Source organism: Erythranthe guttata, chromosome 11, assembly GCF_056151865.1.
Source record: "Erythranthe guttata isolate IM_541 chromosome 11, IM_541, whole genome shotgun sequence".
Classification (NCBI taxonomy): domain Eukaryota; kingdom Viridiplantae; phylum Streptophyta; class Magnoliopsida; order Lamiales; family Phrymaceae; genus Erythranthe; species Erythranthe guttata.
In genome coordinates this window covers 1,224,544-1,243,482 of record NC_142543.1, presented here as the reverse complement: position 1 = coordinate 1,243,482, position 18,939 = coordinate 1,224,544, and the positions used below count along the sequence as shown (strand labels likewise).

The 18,939-nt window shown below is 37.6% G+C and overlaps 5 protein-coding genes across 8 annotated transcripts; 2 read left to right on the top strand and 3 right to left on the bottom strand.

Moving 5' to 3' along the window:
• Window positions 1-187: 187 nt before the first annotated feature.
• Window positions 188-1,357, bottom strand: LOC105976523 (uncharacterized). Its single transcript, XM_088825666.1, has one exon. It carries the CDS (start codon window positions 1,255-1,257, stop codon window positions 388-390), a length of 870 nt encoding a protein of 289 aa, XP_088681792.1. The 5' UTR covers window positions 1,258-1,357; the 3' UTR covers window positions 188-387.
• A 192-nt stretch (window positions 1,358-1,549) lies between these two features.
• On the bottom strand, window positions 1,550-6,532 carry LOC105976651 (NADPH--cytochrome P450 reductase). Its single transcript, XM_013001905.2, has 18 exons — window positions 5,701-6,532; window positions 5,314-5,373; window positions 5,148-5,224; window positions 5,018-5,075; window positions 4,846-4,929; window positions 4,714-4,750; window positions 4,518-4,587; window positions 4,221-4,418; window positions 4,038-4,130; window positions 3,737-3,962; window positions 3,563-3,646; window positions 3,315-3,466; window positions 3,107-3,203; window positions 2,755-2,904; window positions 2,591-2,668; window positions 2,359-2,481; window positions 2,155-2,268; window positions 1,550-1,996 (listed from the first exon to the last, which is right to left on the bottom strand). The coding sequence occupies exons 1-18, from the start codon at window positions 6,064-6,066 to the stop codon at window positions 1,916-1,918; spliced, it is 2,148 nt and encodes a 715-aa protein (XP_012857359.2). The 5' UTR covers window positions 6,067-6,532; the 3' UTR covers window positions 1,550-1,915.
• A 1,204-nt stretch (window positions 6,533-7,736) lies between these two features.
• LOC105976647 (uncharacterized) lies at window positions 7,737-11,705 on the top strand. The gene is made up of 16 exons (XM_013001902.2): window positions 7,737-7,894; window positions 8,013-8,047; window positions 8,185-8,296; window positions 8,398-8,495; window positions 9,130-9,226; window positions 9,305-9,394; window positions 9,482-9,544; window positions 9,664-9,738; window positions 9,808-9,873; window positions 9,951-10,028; window positions 10,485-10,589; window positions 10,671-10,748; window positions 10,847-10,966; window positions 11,061-11,107; window positions 11,275-11,332; window positions 11,432-11,705. Exons 1-16 carry the CDS (start codon window positions 7,862-7,864, stop codon window positions 11,438-11,440), a joined length of 1,164 nt encoding a protein of 387 aa, XP_012857356.2. The 5' UTR covers window positions 7,737-7,861; the 3' UTR covers window positions 11,441-11,705.
• A 492-nt stretch (window positions 11,706-12,197) lies between these two features.
• LOC105976646 (VIN3-like protein 2) lies at window positions 12,198-15,821 on the top strand. Of its 4 annotated transcripts, none has more exons than XM_013001900.2 (5): window positions 12,198-12,524; window positions 12,731-12,823; window positions 13,537-14,197; window positions 14,323-14,630; window positions 14,876-15,821. In XM_013001900.2, the coding sequence occupies exons 2-5, from the start codon at window positions 12,811-12,813 to the stop codon at window positions 15,592-15,594; spliced, it is 1,701 nt and encodes a 566-aa protein (XP_012857354.2). In that variant the 5' UTR covers window positions 12,198-12,524; window positions 12,731-12,810; the 3' UTR covers window positions 15,595-15,821. The 4 variants fall into 4 exon arrangements, with proteins under 4 accessions (XP_012857354.2, XP_012857355.2, XP_088681287.1 ...); XM_013001901.2 differs by having other exon boundaries at window positions 12,297-12,524; window positions 12,725-12,823; XM_088825161.1 differs by having other exon boundaries at window positions 12,344-12,588.
• An 837-nt stretch (window positions 15,822-16,658) lies between these two features.
• On the bottom strand, window positions 16,659-18,826 carry LOC105976683 (ribosomal RNA processing-like protein). Its single transcript, XM_013001940.2, has one exon. It carries the CDS (start codon window positions 18,652-18,654, stop codon window positions 16,936-16,938), a length of 1,719 nt encoding a protein of 572 aa, XP_012857394.2. The 5' UTR covers window positions 18,655-18,826; the 3' UTR covers window positions 16,659-16,935.
• Window positions 18,827-18,939: the final 113 nt, after the last annotated feature.

The window sequence follows — 18,939 nt, the reverse complement described above, 5'->3', positions numbered from 1 at the left end:
GCATTTCGGCTTCCGACCGAATGAGATAAATATTATTCGAGCTTTAATAATACCGTCTCGATTTCAAAATTGGTATTAGTAAAATTAAAACTGACATTTAACATCTATGCTTCCAATTTTATGCGAAACAGCTGTCATATTTTTTTTAAAACTTTTTTATATATGCCATTGATACATGTTGAATGTCATGAAAATACATTATATTGCTTTTTATTTAACAAATAAGTTTAATAATTTTTGTCACCATCTAATTAACATTAGCTTAGTGTAACATCAACTTTATTGTCGAAACTAAATTCTGGTACAAGAAATTAAATAAATTATTTAACATTCAAAATTAAATATCACATGATAGTAATAAATAATTAAATATAAAATATGAATATTTTAATTTTGCGAAGGCACGTGAGCGATAGATGAAGAGACAGCGATACTTGCATGATTTTTGCAACTCAATACCCTTATCAGATCATGCCCCCAAGAATTTCTCCGGCGTTCGTTTCCTCTCGCCGGAACTTTACCTCCGGCGAACATGCTCCCTGTATTCGGCCGGCGAATCTGCCGGTTTTTCATATCCCGGAGATCCATTTCCTGCTGAATTTTCACCGGACCAAACATCATCAAACCAATCCACTTACTCTTCGAAATTACCTTCCACCCCTCCGATTTCGCCGCCGAACTAATTTTCGAAGAACTCCGGTGGGTATCCGACGTCGCTTCACGGCGGCGGTGGGTGTTTGGCGTCGTCGTCAGCTCGAAGTATCTTCTTGGTAAACGATCGTCGTCGTTTGTGTAATTAGCGTCGTCTGCAGACAGGGATTTGATCAGGATTTGGTGGCGGTGGATATGGCCGCCGCCGTGGTGGTTATTGTGGGTACGAGGTTGTCGGTTTTTGCTTTTGCAGTAGTAGGGTAGGATTTTGCCTCGGAAAATGATGTCATCTGCATCGGAGATCTCGTCGGAGACGAAACCGTGGAAGAACTCGAAGAATTCCGATGGCTCGGAGGAAGATCGCCGTTTGTAATCTTGGGTCTTGAAATTGGTGGAGTCTATTCTGTCGGCCGGCGGTTCGCCGGAGTTCAGAGGTAAATCACACAGTGAGAGTGCCTCGTCTTCTTCTTCTTCTTTTTGTGTTTTCTCATCTTCAAATTTCGTCTTTATTTTTTTATCCATTTCAAGAATAAATAAATAAATAGATAAAGATATTGAGCAAGTTATATATATGAACACACATTTGTGTATATATATAGGCGCCATCACATACTAGTAGGGTTTTAAAATAAATAAATAATAATAATTGGGCCCCAACTAATTTTTTTATTGGGGATTTCAATTTATTCATATTGGGCCTTCTTCACCCAAACATGAAGGGCAAATGCATGCTAATTAATTTGTTTACAGAGCTGTATATACAAGTATAGATACAACTCTCTCTCTCTCTCTCTCTCTCTCTCTCTCTCTCTCATATATATATATATATATGATGTTTATTTTTTGCTGCAATTTTGCATTACTCAGTAGTTCATGCATGTAATGAAGAAAAAACTTCATAAAAAATAATAATTAATGACAAGCAAAAATATTAAAAATTTTACATCCAAAACATGATCATTCAGAACCATCTTTTCTGGCTCGGATTAAAGAATATCTCGCAGTAACTATTCCTAAAATATCGCCTCAGAAATTATTTCCTCTTACGTATAAATTAATCATACGAACCAAAAAATGACTAGATAAAATCGTTAAAAAGAATCACAAAAGAACTCAGATTATAACAACACTTTGTCGGACAGCAATCGAATCAGACAGGGAGTGGCGGTCTCTTCACATTGTCTCCCTTCAATATTGTTGTAAATTAGTATGAACATGTTATGCATCACCTTGGTGGTGTATTACCGAAACGACCCTCGTTTTATCACCATACGTCTCGTAAATACCTTCCTGTGGTTTGCAGATTCTTCACCATTCCCTCGGCTTCGGAGCTACTCAGAGATCCCTGAATTTTAAGCAGCTATCAGTTTAGCCGCTAATTATTAATCTAAACCCTTCAAATAATACACGTGTTCTAAAAAAATCCGATGCATGTGGGCCCTGTATATACCAAAAAAAGAAAGAAAAACAAAGAATGATATATATACATATATAGATACAAACCTGCTCTTGCACAATGGTGTGGAGAGTTCGGTGTACATCACGTGCCATTCCCTTAGCATCACCACATACGTACACATAGCCTCCATCGGAAATCATGTTCCAGACATCTGAAGCCTGTTTTTCAACAAATGTTATTTTAGATCTTTCTAGAAGATTCTAAAACCGGCCAAATAAAAATTCGAAGGAAAGATGCTTTTTGGGTACCTTTTGTGCCATCTTGTGCTGCACATACTCCTTAGTGGGACCCTCACGTGAGAATGCAAGGACAAGCTCGGAAATTACTCCAGCCTCGACAAACTTGTTCAACTCATCTTGATAAATAAAGTCCTGCAGATTATTAAAATTAAATAAAAAAAAAACTTTACAATCAACATAAAATTCGATAAATATCAACCATCAGGGCATTTATAAATGCTCGGTCGGAATATTCACTAACCATTTGACTGTTCCTGCACCCAAAAAATAAAACGGCAGGACCAAGTTCAGCTCCAGAATCCTTTAGAGCTAATCTTTCCTGAAATATATAAATGAGTAAATTTGTGAGCTATAGAAACGAGAATAAGATTTAAAGTTTAAACTCAAATCGCTTTGAACACAAACCTGAAGAAAACCCCTGAATGGGGCCAAGCCAGTACCAGGGCCAATCATCAATACTGGTACTTTAGGATCAGTAGGTAATTTGAAATTAGATGTCCTAACGAAAACTGGGGCAGAGCTGCAATCCCGGCTTTCCTCCAAGGGGACAGCATTCTGATAACAGGCACAAGATTTGAGTGATCAAGTTACAGTAATTGGTGCTAATCTCTACTTAAAATGGATGATTCTCCCCTCATTAATTTTACAGCAAACCAATACAAAAACCCGATAAAACATTAATCGGCGTTCATCTGAGCCAATCAAGAAACAGCTTCAACAAGTAGTTTATTTAACTTGAAAAGGAGAATGAAAATACCTTCATCCATGTTGAGCAGATGCCCTTGTGGACCCGCCCTGTTGGTGTTTTCTCGTAAACCAAAGCACATGTCACGTGGATTCTAGATGGTGCAATCCTAAAAGAATCATTTAAAGACAATGAGATGGGCCAAAATATTTCATCATAGCTCCAATAATTTTATCTTGAGAAAACATCAAACGTAACAAACAGCAAAAAAAAAACTCACTTCGGGGAGGATGAGATAGAATAAAATCTTGGCTGCAGACGAGGAGCAATTGCTGCAAAGAAAACACCTACTGGAGGCTTTGTGGACGGGAATTCTGTCATGACCTCGAGTAGGCTTCTCTGACTTGCAACTATATACTTTGAATATTCCTCCTGACAATACATAATTATACATTTATAAATAAAAAAGGAAGATAAAATCATAAAACTTAAATCCATAAACTAAGTGAATATATCATTAGTCAATACCTTTCCACTAGGGGATGCGAGATATCTTAACCGGTCAGCTTCACTTGGATCAGAAGCATAAGCAGCTAGTGCATTTAAAGCAGACTGAAAAAACCGACCTTCAATTCCCAGTTATGCTCAAGAAAAAGCCAACAGAAGATATTGTGTTACAGGGAATGGAATAATAAACATTACCTTTTTGGGAGCGCTCAAAAGATCTGCATATCGTGTTAGTGCAGTTCTCAAAGTGCAAGGAGGGAAGATAGGCGGTAAGGAGCTTCCACTTAGTGGGGTGCCGTCCTCTTTGTCGGAATGAATCGAGAAAAATGTTTGTGGAGGCACATTCAGTAATTTTTCTGCTTCCTCCACAGTTTCGAGCAGGTTCTCGCAGTAAACACCAACATGATCCCCTGTTTCGTATCTGTGGGACAAAGAAGAATAAACTTAAGATTCATCCTTCTGCACTAAGTTCAGATTATGTGTCGTATAAACTTACGCAAGTCCAGTGCCAGATATGTCGAACTCAAGATGTGTGCAAGAACGATCAGATGCAAGAGTGTGAAGCTCTTTCTTTACAGCAACATTTGCTCTTCAAGGAAGAAATGTGAAGATATTATGTAAGAGGTTTTTTTTTAAATTCACGAGTAAGCTGAAAGGAAAAAGAGAGACAAAATCATACCTGCACGGATGCTGAGCATCATAAACAGTGTTGCCATTAGCATGACCATTGGCTGAGCTATTCTCCAGAATGGATTCATCCGATTGGTCATGGAACACAACGCGATACTCCAAGACTGCAGCAGTGTACGGAGTAGCAACAGTTGTATCATCCTCTTTACGAAGCAATTTATCTAACTCGGTCCACACTAGCTCACGCCTGTATCGAAAAGGAAATAAAGCTATTATCTGATCCACATACAGACATATATGATATGAAAGAACCAATCATATTGACAATGTCTTGTGATTTAGTTACCATGCAGTGAAGTCATCTTCGATGCATTGATCATCATCTCCAAGGCCAACCGGGACAAGCCGTTTTCCTCCTAAAATTATACATGAATTGAGGGTAAGAAATGGGAAAAGACAGAGAGCAAGCCCATGAAAGATTGAACGTATCATGATATGTTTGTGACTATTCAAACAGAAGAACATTCTCAAAATCAATATACCTTGCTCAGCAGCAATGTCATCTGCCACCTTTGCAATCTATTATCCAAAAGAAAAAAGAAAAAATCAGAATAAATACAAGCAATGCTCCATACAAGCATCTGCACGTAAGTATCACAAAGGTAAATAAATACCTTGTTGAAATGCTCGTACTGCCTGTTCCCAAGACCAAACATACCATACTGAAGATTCTTAAGCCAGTCCCCCCTCTCGTTACCCTGCACCACAAGACTTGGTAAAATTAACCCCAATTATCACCCTATAATGAAAAATTGAAGAAAATAAGTAATCTTTAAGATGGCCCACCTCCGTAAACCATTTGTAGAACCTCGCTGCATTGTCAGTAGGCTCACCGTCTCCATATCTACAACCAATGATCCTCAATAAGTTAAACGGGCACAAATAAGAGATTGTTTAAATAAGATGTGATACTTACGAGGCTAGGAAGAAGAATGCCAACGTCTCCTTCTTCAACTTCTCCTCATATTGTTCATCGTCTTCAGCGTAATCATCCTATCACCATTCAAAACATCAATGTTAAAACTCCACACAAGTAAATCTTAAGCAATTAATAAACAGAAACGAGAGGGGAAAAATTTTACCAGGTCAATTACTTTAAAGTTAGCCTCCTGATATCTAGCTTTAGCTTCCTCTGCAAATGCCTATATACAGTAATCGACTTCAGAAAACAAATCAAACAACCAAAACTAATACATCATGCAACAGAACGACAACATTACATTCCTGATTATAATAAAGATTTCATGCCCTTCAAATTGTGTCCAGTTATTATAAACCCATTCTACTCACTATTCAAATGTTAGATTCAACAACCACCACCATGGATCTTATACATCAACAAATTCTCCTCGTCTGTTTGAAAAATTCCAATGATTATCCTTCTTTAATGGAGATACCTGACTTTATTTTTTATTTTAATTTTCTTATTTGCCATTAATGTTCAGTAAAAATATAAAAACTCTTTATACCTTGGCAAAGCCCTCAGCAGTACCAGTCTGCGTACCGAAAAAGACAGAAACTTTCTTCTTTCCATCATCGATTTCCGCCGCTTCCGCCGCAGCCTTCTCCACCTGCAGCTTCGACGGCTCCACCTGCTTCTTCTTCGCCGATCCGCCGGTTCGCCGCCACGCCAGCACCACCGCGCAGCCTACGAGCACCGCGAAGGATGTAGTGAGCACCATCACAAGGTTCCTATTCTCCATCAGCATCGCAACCACCGCCGACGAAGCCGACGAAGCCGACTCCGACGACCCGTTGGAGCTATCAAGTTTCACGCCCTTGAAGATCGCCGCCACCACATCCAGCGCCGATAACTTTTCCGGAGTGGGCTCCATTAGAGCTATGAACTGGGGATGCGTGCCGCGCCTGTATGAATTGGAGTCGAATTGAGTCCAATTCGATAGATTCCCAATTAAATAGCAAAAGAAATCCGAATTCTCCTGCTGAAAAATAGGTCACTGATCACATCTATATCGACCAACGAACGACGAATCGGAGTCCAATTCCGAGTCTCTCACGCTGTCCGAGTTTTGACGTCGGGGAATCGGCTGTGAATTGTAAGTAATTTTGATGAGAGAGAGAGAGAGAGAGAGAGAATGTAGGTAGGTTTGGAGAGATTCACAGGGTGGAGAGTTGGTAAATGGAGTTTAAATCGAAAGTAGAGAGAGAAACAGAGGAGAGAGAGAGAGAGAGAGCGGCAGTAACACAAAACGCCTACCAAACCAGACTCGTTAACCCCACCTAACGCTATATATATAATTCCTAATTAATTACCGGAGTTGTAGCTCCTAAATCCCTTTTAATACAAGAATTACATTTTTCGCCCCTCATGTTTTATCTAATTATACTTTTGGTTCTCATTGTTCTAAAGTTGACAAAAATACACATCAAAAGTTCGATTTTAAATAGATTTTGTCAACCCCCTTCATGTGACCGTTCACATCTAATGAAAACACTATTTGAGGGGCTAAAATTGAAATTTAAAATTATTTTAGGACTAGAAAGGAAGTAGCTTTACCTAGTATTATAATTTGGAATGGTTTTAGGACTAGAATATAGTTTTACCTATTATTTTGGGACTACAAAACCACAATAATTGGGAACAATTATGCACTAAGTGAAGATAAATTTTATTTTCTCAAAACGACGCGCTCTATTCAAGACTTTCTTTTCTTATCGTCGCTTTGGCCTTGTCAAAAAAATAAAAAAATAAAACATTAGTGGTTTCGACGTTTCGTGTACTTTTACACGAAACACAACTACACAAAAACACAAGTTTGTGTTTGTGTGTGTAACTACATGCAACTCAATAGAAAATTGAAACACACGATTTCGTGCTTCGTTTGGTAAACTCTGAAACCCTACTATTTCGTGCTTTCTTATACGAAATTCTTTAACTCATTTCGTGTCTTGTAGCACGAAATTCCCATGTTTTGAGAATTGTTTGAGAGAATTGAAAAGTTATTTATTGAAAAGTTACAAATAAAACAAATTCACAATGTAGATCAGTAAAAAATCATTGTAAATAGCATTTCAGTTATGGGCAAATTACGGCCAACCTCCTGATGCAAGGTCAAATTACAAAAATCCCTTAAATATTTTGGTAATTACAAACTACCCTCTTCAACTATGCATTTTCTTACGAGAAACCCTTCAATTCGGTTAGTAAATTTGACACTGTCAGAGTGGACGTATAAGACAATATATAGTTCAATGAAATGATCGTAATTACTCCAATAAGAAGGAGTTTTTCGTAATTTGACATTACCTTGTGGTCTGCGGGCCTTTATAGAATTGATGTAGTCCAAGTTTGATCATCTTCACTCAACTTAAGTTCATCCTCATTTTGCGTATGGTATTATGTTGACTTTGACATAGCTTAAGATTTTTTTTGATAATTGACATAGCTTAAGATTAAATCATTAAAATAATCACCGAAATATAGCCAAAAATATTATTTTTTAATTCCAAAAAAGAAAAAAAGTTTTCGAAATTATTCCCCAGTCCCAAAATCTTTATCCAATTCTGTTATCGTAATTTTCAATTTCAAATTTCCCCACCATTTGGATCTGCTCTTCGTCTTCTTCCTCAGTCCACACACACTCACACACACACGCAGACCTATCAGTGATGCCTCCAACTGAAATCGACGCGGATCTCGGGGTAAATTCTCATTTTTTTCTCTCACTAGTTTGTAATTCACTTCATAATTTGATACGATGCTTTCAATTTACAATGCCGGCTTTGTTGCGTGTTTATTATTAATTTCTTTTTTATACAGAGATCATCAGCTAATGTAGCGACTCTAGGCATGAGGTAAGAAATTAAGAAGCATTACGCAATTCTGGATTTTTTTGTCGATCTTTTCGGTTTTACTGTACCGTAGTTACTGAAGAAATATGGGAAAGAAGAAATGTAAGTCTGTGTGGGGTTTGTGAATTTTGATTTTTCAGCGAAAATGCTTTTGCGGATATCAACAATTTGGATCACTGCGCCAAGTATTTGAACCAAACCCTCGTTACCTATGGCTTTCCCGCTTCCCTCGATCTATTTTCTAATGATCATGTGAGTTTCTTTTCTATTTGTTCTTTTAGTTAATTTTTGTGCGATGAGATTTTTGTAGAGGTCTTATTTTACTTGTTTATGTTAATAACTGTTGGAGATAGGTTTCAGTGGCTAGAACTTGCAACTGTATGTACACACTGTTGCAGCAGAGGCATAGGGACATTGAATTCAGGGAGTCTGCAAATGAGCAGAGGCAGCGGTATTATCCGTTTACTTATTTACTCAATTTTATACTGAATTATATACCTGATTTTTGTGATTGTTCATATCTGTACTGGTACGATTTCTCTGATGAAAAAATGGAAATGATCATGTTATAAGGATAATAGTTGGAAAATAATTGAGTTATATCTTTCAGTTTGATCCTGTATTTCGAATTGGTGTTTCATCTTAAACAAAGATTGAGAGTATTCTTTAGTTTAAACGAGTGTAATTGCAGTCAACATACGTTTCACTATAATCGTTCATAATTGCATGGGCAAGCAGAAAACGTGTTTCTTAAATGTTTGCTATAGTAGAGCTTGGTAAATTCATATCCATGTCTTCTTATTATTGAGTCGATGATTTTCTAGTTTCTTTTTCTTGTAACATGTTATTATGTCCTTATACCTGTAGAGAGTTAAGAACTTATATAATTATGCAATCACACAATTGGTGCATTATCATAAGAACCAACAAGTTTGATCTTCTACCAACATTTAACCGAAGTACATATGCGAGAACTCTCAAAATTCTGCTTCCGTGATGTGCTACACAATTCATGTTTAAGTGTTTGGTGAGTCTTCTGATCCTCGTTGAAGAAAATGACTGAAGATTTGTTACTTCTTTGAAAGACTCTTATCGGACATTTCACGATTGGAAGCCAAAGTGGAGAGGCTAGAAGCACAGTTATCGGGCAAAGATAGAGATATAGCTACATTGACTAGAACGGTCAGAAAAATAGTTTCATCGTCCAAGATTTTCTTAACAATAGTACTTCCATTAACTTGCAAAGAAATATGTGAATAGGAAGCTAAAGCTACAGCAGCTTTCAAGGCCCAAATTGAGAAGTTGCAGCAGGAACGAGATGAATTTCAAAAGATGGTTCTGGGTAATCAGGTTTACACTTCACCTTCTTATTTTGTTCCAGTAAGCCACTCATTTTTGTTGTATTAATAATTATATAAAAAATGCCTTGGTAAACAGCAAGTGAGAAACCAGCAGATACATGAGATGAAGAAAAAAGAAAAGGACTATATAAAGTTGCAGGTATTATGCCTTTTTTTTTAATTTTTTTTTATTTGTGGTTTTTGGTCCTATTAGCCTGAAAATACACAGTCTAAGGTTTGAAGAAGTATGGTGGGTAATTAACTTGGTATCTGTTGCAGGAGCGTCTTAATCAAGTATTAATAGAGAAAAAGAAGGAATCTAAATCAGGCATTGAAATTATGAATTTACTACAGGTGAATATCTTGCTTTAGCTTTGTGACAGCATATGATTTCTGTCTAATGGATCTTTCTTGTGGCAACAGAAAGAAGGCAGACAGCGTGGAACATGGAATGGGAAGAAGACTGATAATGATTTTCACAAAAAGATTGTATGTTATGTTATGTTCTCGTCTTGTTTATGTATCTCAATTCACCCTCATCTTTAGCATGCCTATCCTGCTTGTAGGTGGATGCTTATGAGGCAAAAAATCAAGAACTTGTGGCAGAGAATGCTGATTTGCGGGCATTACTACGTTCGATGCAGGTACCTTCACAATTCGTATAAACAATAAACTGAATTACATCAATATTGAGTAACAATTTTTTTTTGACCTTCATCTTTTTCTTCTGATATCTACGCTTCTCTCAAGTTCTCAAACTTTTATTTTCTCCACGTAGTTTCATTTATGTTTACTCCCTTAGAGGAAAACATTCAAGAAATCACATCTAAAATTGAATAGGTAGTAGATCATGTAACTCTGCAATTTGACATGATTACAATTATGGGTTACCTCATAATCCTCATAGATTTTTGCGTTAAGGGGGTAAAATGCAATGTTTCTGAATCACTAAAATAGTGCATTTTGACATTTAAAGGAACCATGGCCAAGTTGCCAAGATATTTTTATTCGTTCTTTTAGTTTAACGACATAGTTTTCGTTGACGGGAAGCTTCAACCTCAGTAAACATGTTTTTTTTCCTGAATTAATCTTGGGTTCAGTTTGATATGCGAGAGTTTTTAAATGCTCCAAATGGCAAGATGTCTTGTCCTACTAATGATAGGCCAGGCGCAGATCCATCACAGTCCCCATTGGGCGGGAAGACGGTATGTCACAATACTTGGAAAATCGATTATATTGTTTCTTTAAATGGTAAATAGATTAATAAAATGACTATTGCATTGTAGGATATGTTTGATCTGCCTCTCCATATGGGTAGAGATCAAATTGAAGAAAGTCTCCGCACAAAAATGGCTTCTATAAAGGTAGATCGAAAATTGTAATTCTTGCAAAATGACACTGATATACAACAGTTTTACATAATGTTCATAGCAATTAATATTATGTTATCTCGATCTTGTAGGAGCGGATGGTTCAGCTTCAAGATGCACAAAAGGGCTCAGAACTCACTTCTGAGGTGACGGAGAGAGAACTTGAGCTCGAAGCTCAGCTTGTCGAGGCAAGGAGTATAATCCAAGAGCAGGTATCATCGTATTTTGTGCAAAGCAGTTTTGCCGATTTATTTACCTTGCGATTATCTGGCATCTTTAAATAAGAATCAATATCCTTTAATGCAGGCATCGGTAATGTCGAAACATCTTGCAAAATCTGAGAGGCCCTCAAGGTAATGTACACATTCGCAAGTGTGCATATACATACACGCATGTAATATACGTACACATCTTCTGATCTTATAATGAAATGGAGTGAAGGAGATAGCAGAAAATCGAAAAAGCACCCAATATAAAAACCGAAGAATGATTTTCTTTTTTCTTTTTCTTTTTTTTGTAGGAGATTGAGTGGCCATATGAGTTCCGACAGGGATTCGATAATGTTGTCACAGTCAGAGGTACACTCTGAGTTAGTTGTGCATCTTTTAGCATGTTTTGTTTTCATGGCACAAACTACTTTTACTATTACTAACATATTATTTCTTTTCCTGGTGTAGGGTTTGTAAATCAATGAACTTGTCTCTGATGATTCATATAATAACATAATGATGGTGTTCTTTGCCTTGAGAGTGTTGAAAAGACCATTATACCCTCTTCACCCTTCTTCATTCAGCCTCCATGGTTAGTTGCTAGCTATCCTTCTAAGCCAACTGTATTATTATCATATTTAATTGCCGCATCTTTAAGTTTAAATTATAAATTATTGTATATTAAATATACTGTGCTGGGATCACTTTTTTTTTTTTTTTATATATATATTTTCTGATAAAATGTTGTGCAGCGATTTAATGGGTGAGGTCAGGCAATTATCATGCAAGTGTATTTTAAATAATAATAATGTGTACAACTAACGCCAATGATTTCTGGACTACATTAAAATATCCTCTTCCACCGGGACTCAAAATAAGACAAAACTATTAAAAAAAAAAAAGAAAAATATATATAAATATATTCTATTAGTTAGCCAATAAAAAATAGTTGTTTACAAAATGAAATGTAGTGATTAAAATTAATCATCTAAATCATGTACTAAAAAGGCAAAATCTCTCGTCTCGACAAGTATTTGATACAAGAACGTAAAAAGAGCGATGTTTTTCAAAATAATCAAATAAATTCTTGTAGCATGGAAATTGGAACATAGTTTTCGACTCTATCAAATAATTTCGAACAATCTTTTTTTTGCTCTATGTGCGCGTGGCAAAAATAAATAAATAAAATTGAATTATCTATATGTATATACAAAGCACATTGACCGGTCAATATATAAATAAATATAATAATATTGAGAAATTGTAATTTATGAAAAAGGGCACACACATACATTCAGCCGCTTTTTCTCCCCGTTGCTTAGCTTAGCCACATATGCTTATTCCGGTTTTCTTTTACCCCCATCTCTCTCTCTCACACACACACACACACACACACAGTTCTGTGATACTCTCTCTCTCTCTCTCTCTCTCTCTCTCTCTCTCTGTATACAGACGCATGAAAAGGATATATATGTATATACAATAAATGGTGCTCGGGGTGCTGAAAAGCCCACTTTAGGACCCATCTCTCCTTCTCATGGTTTTTATCTCCCTCTTCTTGGTAATCGTATTTTCCTTCTCTCTCTCTCTCTCTCCCACGACGACTATACATCATCAATACATGTGTATGTATATATATATCATATATGTATATATATTATCGCACGTATTCATACAATCACAGAAGCACATGAGTTTTATTTTCTTTATGTTTTTTGTATGTGGGGTTGACATATATTTTATTTTTTTTGGTGTTTCGAGTTTCAGAAACAAATGAAATGGGCTTTCTGGTGGTAATGTGACTCCACTATTTCCCTTCTTTTCAATCTACGATACACCAACCACCCATGGATGCGCCTGGTAAACTAAATATTCTCTCTCTCTTTCTCTCTCCATTTTCGTGTTTCTTTCAATCAAGTATTTTCGATACTTCTTATGCAAAAAAAAAAAAAATGATTTTTTTTTCGAAAAAATAATTTGTTGATAATGGGTGCTTGAATTTATGGTTGATCTGTTTGATAGTCTGATTACACAGCCGAATTACTGTTTCGTGAATTGATTTTTATTGGATTTTCCTCTTTGTAGATGAAATCCACATATAGATACATTATACATACATGCTCACACACACACACTCCATTATTGCCCTTTTTTTTATTATTTATAGTTTACATTTTTTATTGTCAGATAATGTATCCTTGTTTATGAGTTACCTACTCTGTATGGCTTTAATTAAGAAAATTTGTGATCGATTATGGAAGATGCCAATGAATTTCCAGCTGTCTTTTTTTTTTTTTTTTTTATTATTATTATTCTCTCCTCTCCTCCTCAAATATACAGCAGAGATATATTGTCACCTAACATCATAAGAAATTCCCACATGTAATAAGTTGGTACACCCAAGTTTAATTGTTTAGTTTGTCAACTCTCGCAGAAAATTCAACGTGGGAGTGGCATTGTGCAAGTCAAAGATCAAATTTTTATTACTTCTGAATAATATTACAAAGTGTCTAAATCCATTGTCCTTGATCAATTCGTGTCTTGATTGTTGATTTTTTTTTTTCTGAATCCAGCGTCGGGTTTTGATCCGTCAAAGTGCGGTAAGTTGAGTATGGAGCAAAAGAGAGAACTAGTCTACGAAGTGTGCAAATGGCCAGACAGTGCCGCTGAAATGCTACAAGCGTGGACCCGCACGGAGATACTGCAGCTTCTCTGTGCAGAGCTCGGTAAAGAAAGGAAGTACACCGGGCTAACAAAGTCGAAAATCATAGAGAATCTTCTTAAAATCGTGAACGAAAAGAAGTCGAACGAAGACGTTTCCGAATTGCAGCCCTCACTGGAGAACGGTGAGAGGACTCCCAAAAGGCAAAGAAAATCCGACCAATCAAATCGCCCGATTGCCGCCGAGTGTGTTGATGATGCTCCTGATGTAGATTTGGATAATCCCGTTTATTGCAAGAATTCGGCTTGCAAGGCGAAACTGAACGTCCAGGATTTGTTCTGCAAGAGGTGCTCGTGCTGTATCTGTCGAAACTATGATGACAATAAGGACCCTAGTCTTTGGTTGATTTGCAATTCGGACCCTCCGTTTCATGGAGTTTCGTGTGGTATGTCTTGCCACCTTGAGTGTGCCTTAAGGCATGAAAATTCTGGTATCTCACAGGATAGGCAAGATAAAGGTCTCGATGGAAGCTTCTGTTGCGTTTCTTGTGGAAAAGTGAATGATTTGCTCAGGTAAAATATTCTTGATTCTTGTTTCTTTACCTGGTTTTCTTGGTATATATATATATATATATATATATATATATATATATATATATATATATATATATGGTTAATGATGTAAGGAAATAATGCAGCTTTTGGAGAAAGCAACTAGTAGTTGCGAGGGATACGAGGAGGGTTGACATATTGTGCTATAGGCTCTCGTTAGCTCAAAAGATTCTTACGGGCACTAAGCATTACCAGAATCTATACAGAATTATTGATGAAGCAGTGAAAAAACTCGAACAAGATTTTGGCCCTCTAACCGGTTTACCTGTAAAGAAGGCTCGTGGGATTGTTAACCGACTCTCGTCTGGCCCAGAAATCCAGAGGCTTTGTGCTTCTGCTGTTGAATCTCTCGATTTGATGCTCGCTAATCGAGTTTCTGATATGCCTTCTTCTGGTTCTCTCTCTCTCTCTCTCTCTCTCTCTCTCTCTCTCTCTCTCTCTCTCTCTCTCTCTCTCTCTCTCTCTCTCTCTCTCTCTCTCTCTCTCTCTCTCTCTCTCTCTCTCTCTCTCTCTCTCTCACTCTCTCACTCTCTCTCTCTCTCTCTCTCTATCTATATATATATATATATATATATATATATATATATATATAATCTCTTTCTCTGTTAACTTGCATATATTAATATGTATGTTCTGCAGACTGCGTTGCACTGGCTTCGAAACTTGTGAGATTTGAAGATATAAGTCCAGCAACTAACTGCAGCACTCTCTCCAATCCTTCTTCGGTCGAAGACGAGACAAAGGAGGAAGAAAATCGAGCGGATAATTATCTTCCTTTAAGTGATGCTGATAAAACCACTACTGCAATTTTGACCATATCCAACGGTGATGATTTCTTGAATCCCGATATCAAAGAATCATCGAACGATCGGACGGTCGAGGATTCTCCGACGGGGTTGGAATGCGTTCCCTATGTGTCGCCCATCATCACTCCAAGCAAGGACGGTTGTGGGAAGAGCAAAAATAGACCGAAGTGCGGCGGAAATAGTAAAGACGAGGAAGAAGAAGAAGAGCGTAGAGATGGGAGCTCGTCGAAGAAGAGGAGTGGAGAAGAGGAGGGGTGTGGCGTTAGTAATGGTGGGATTGGAGATAAGGATTTCGAGTACTATGTGAAGATGGTTCGACGGTTGGAGTGTGAGGGTCATATAGAGACGAGTTTTAGGCGTAAATTCTTGACTTGGTTTGGTTTGAGAGCGAATAGTCGAGAGGTGAGAGTTGTTAAGGTTTTCATCGATACGTTTGTTGAAGATTCGGAGTCTCTTGCAGGACAACTTGTGGATGCTTTCTCCGACGTCGTTGTTTCGGACAAGAGATGTTCGGCGGTGCCAGCTGGATTTTGCATGAAGCTTTGGCATTGAGATGGTGGTGGAAAATGGAAAATTGAGTAGTGGGATTTAAATTGATTCAAGATTTGAGGATTTGAGAGGGGGTTTCTTTTCTTCTTTTTTTCAATTTTTTTTTAAATTTTTAGGAATTTGGTGGTTTATTTTTTCATTGAAATTAGCATTTGTTTAAAGTTGGATAGTTAGGGTATGGGTAATATTGGAACACTGTTTTGTGTTATGGAAATTGGTGATTAGTTGTAGCTGTTATTGTTCTTGCAGAAATGGAAGATCTGAGAAGAAGGGCCTGTTGGGAATTAGACTTCGTAAATCATTGACCAATCAAAAGAAGAGAAACCTTTATTTTCTTGACCAATCACTAATAAATTATTATTTTATGTGATAATTTATTATTATTATTGAGTTTTGCCCACCAATGATAAATGGCCCCCACGAAATAGTTGATAGTTTATCAGCTCATAATCCCACTTGACCACTAAAATGTGTAATTACAATGTTACCCCGTTTGGCCTGACAAAAGAAGTTTGTACTATTGTATATGCTCCAATACATACATGTATACATACATTTATATTCCACAGAATATTCAAAGTTGTTAGTCTTTTAATAAGCAAGGAATTCATAAATTAACAAACTTAAAAAGAAAAACAAAAGAAAACTTTGTTTTAAATAGTTCAACAGCACACTGTATGAAGGTAAGCTGAAAAGTGTGATAAGACGAGATTGAATTCAAATCTCGTCGAAGCAATTTGCATCTGATATTTCATGCCTGGATTCAACAAGCAATGGTATGCCATAACGAAACCCCAGACAAACGGCCCTAATATCAAGAATGCTAAACACTATACGTTACGCTAAGCGAGACGAGCAAAACTTATGCTGTACGACGTTTTTCAAGAGTATAAACCAATGTGCAACTGCTTCAGATAATACATATATACAAGTCAATATAAACAAGTAAAAAGAGCAAATTATGCTTCCAATAATTTGAGTAAACATGTGATCTCAGCAAGCGCAAATCAAGAAAACGAGAATCATCAAACTAAATCTAAGATTAGCAACATAACAAAAGAACCAACAAAATGAATTACCGAAAAACTGCTGTAAGGCAAGCTCTCAAGTTCTTATAAGATCAATGTACGTTAGTGCATAACACCAATACATTACCAAAGTAAAGCAAAAGAAGAACAAAATACACGTTACTAAGAATTTTAAGAGTACAACTTTGACGATTACTCCTCTAACAAAACCATTGAATGCATGCGAATACTCAAACCGTCTAAAACGAAAAACATAAAAGAAACAAACAAACAACTAACGCAGATGAGTATAAAATCCTCCAACCTGAAAACACAATCACGCAGATCGTGTTTGCATGTTTTTCCTTCGTTTGGTCATGGGTGTGGCAGTCTGCACTCTTTTCTGACCTTTCTTCTTCAGCTTCGCCTTTTTCCGGAGAGATGGCATCTCCACAATAGGCCCTGGAAGTACTCCCTTCTTCAACGCACTACCTCTCGGGGTAACAGATGGTGGCAATCTCAAACTTTCAGGCGGCAAAGGAGTCTGTGGTTTCCAAACCAAGTTATTCTTCATCGAAAACCTAACCTTCTTCCCACTTTTCTCCACACTTGCAGCACCGTCAACTCCACCATCTATAATTGTCCCACGTTTCTCCCCTTCTGCAATTTTTGATCTCTTTCTCTTACTACGTTTCACAGAAATTATAGGAGTGTCGGAATCTTGATCACAATCTGAACCCATTTCAGCAGCAACTTTCTCAAATTGCTTTTGAAGATTCAATATCACATTTTCATCCAAATTCACTGCAGCTCCGTCGCTTTCAAGGTCAACACTTGGATTACTCTCGGAATCATTCTGGGACCCTAAATTCTCAGTTTCATTAAGCGTGACCAAATCACCATTTTCTGCGGCCGCAGAGTTAATTTCCGGGAGCACATTGTCACCTTTTAACTTCTTCTTCTTCCTCTTCTTCTTATCATCTCCATCCACCTCTGTTTTCGCCTTCTTATTCTTCTTCTTCTTCTTCAAGATTACGTCATTATCCTCTGCCCCAATTTCGACACTAGCCTTAAGAGCATCGAAATCAATGGGGATCAACTGAGGCACCTCGTCATAGTCACCACTATCACTGTATTCGGGTATAGCTATTTCAAATCCAGATGTTTCCACTTCCTTTTCCAACTTCAGAAACTGCTCGTGCAACCCTAATAAAACCTTTCTATTCCCTTGAACACATTCTTCCGAAGAACCAACCTGGTACAATTTCTCCGCTAACCCCATCTTCAACGCAACCACCCCTAACAACACATCTCCATCCTTCTCATCACAATCCACTCCTGAACTCTTCTTCGCCAAAATTTCCTTCCCCATCTTCACTAACTCGTCGAACAAGCAACTCTTCACCTTCCCCAACAAAATCCTATCAGTGCCCCTCATCATAACATTAAAAAATGGTTTGAAAATCACGTCGAGCACCTCCTTCCTCACGGGAAAACCGACCCCCTTCAACTCATCGAGAAAAACAGACACCACATGATAGTTCACCCCATTCCCCTGCAGTTTATCCTCTGCCAAGAAAGCATCCTTCTCCAAAACCCCAAAATATTCCCCCAAAACGTCAACATCCCATTTCTTCAACCTCATTAGCTCAAACAGCGACTTCATAAAACAGCGTATCAGCAAGTAGAACTTATCTAACCTCAAACGGTCAATCCCAGACCATTCCCTCCGCAGGGTAACTATAAATCCACGAAAAAACTCCAAAGAAAGCGCGGGTTGGAGAGACAAAAAAAGAGAAGTGAGCCGATTAATTAGGGCTAGCTGATTGGGGCTCTTGTCAGCGTGCCAGAGGCAGTAGAAAAGACCTTTCCAAAGCTTTTTGATGTCGGAATCGGAGAGCTGCTGAGTTTCCGAGAGGAGCCAGGACTGGAGAAGGCGGAGGGATTGAGATCTGACTGTGGTATTACATGATGCCAAGTGTTTGATTAAACCAGGTCCCGTGGCGGATGCGAGAGCGGGAAGTATGGGTTTAGGCTCTCGTGCTCTCTTCTTCATCGAGAGGTTGCGGCGGAGGTGGTAGTTGCGGCGGAGGTGGTGGTGGTGGTGGCGGTGAGAGACGAAGAATGTGAATTGGCAGAGGCCGATTTAGGGTTTTTGAGGGTTAATGAATGACTAGGGCTTACCAATCAGCGTTGCGGTGCACCGGAGTTAAGATGAGGGTTTGGTTTTGTCCAAATATTAAATCTTTATTTATATATGATTTTGTAAATTCAATTTTTTAATTTTTTTTTATAAAAAATAATATTTGACTATCTACAATTGAGACCCGACTCGACCCTT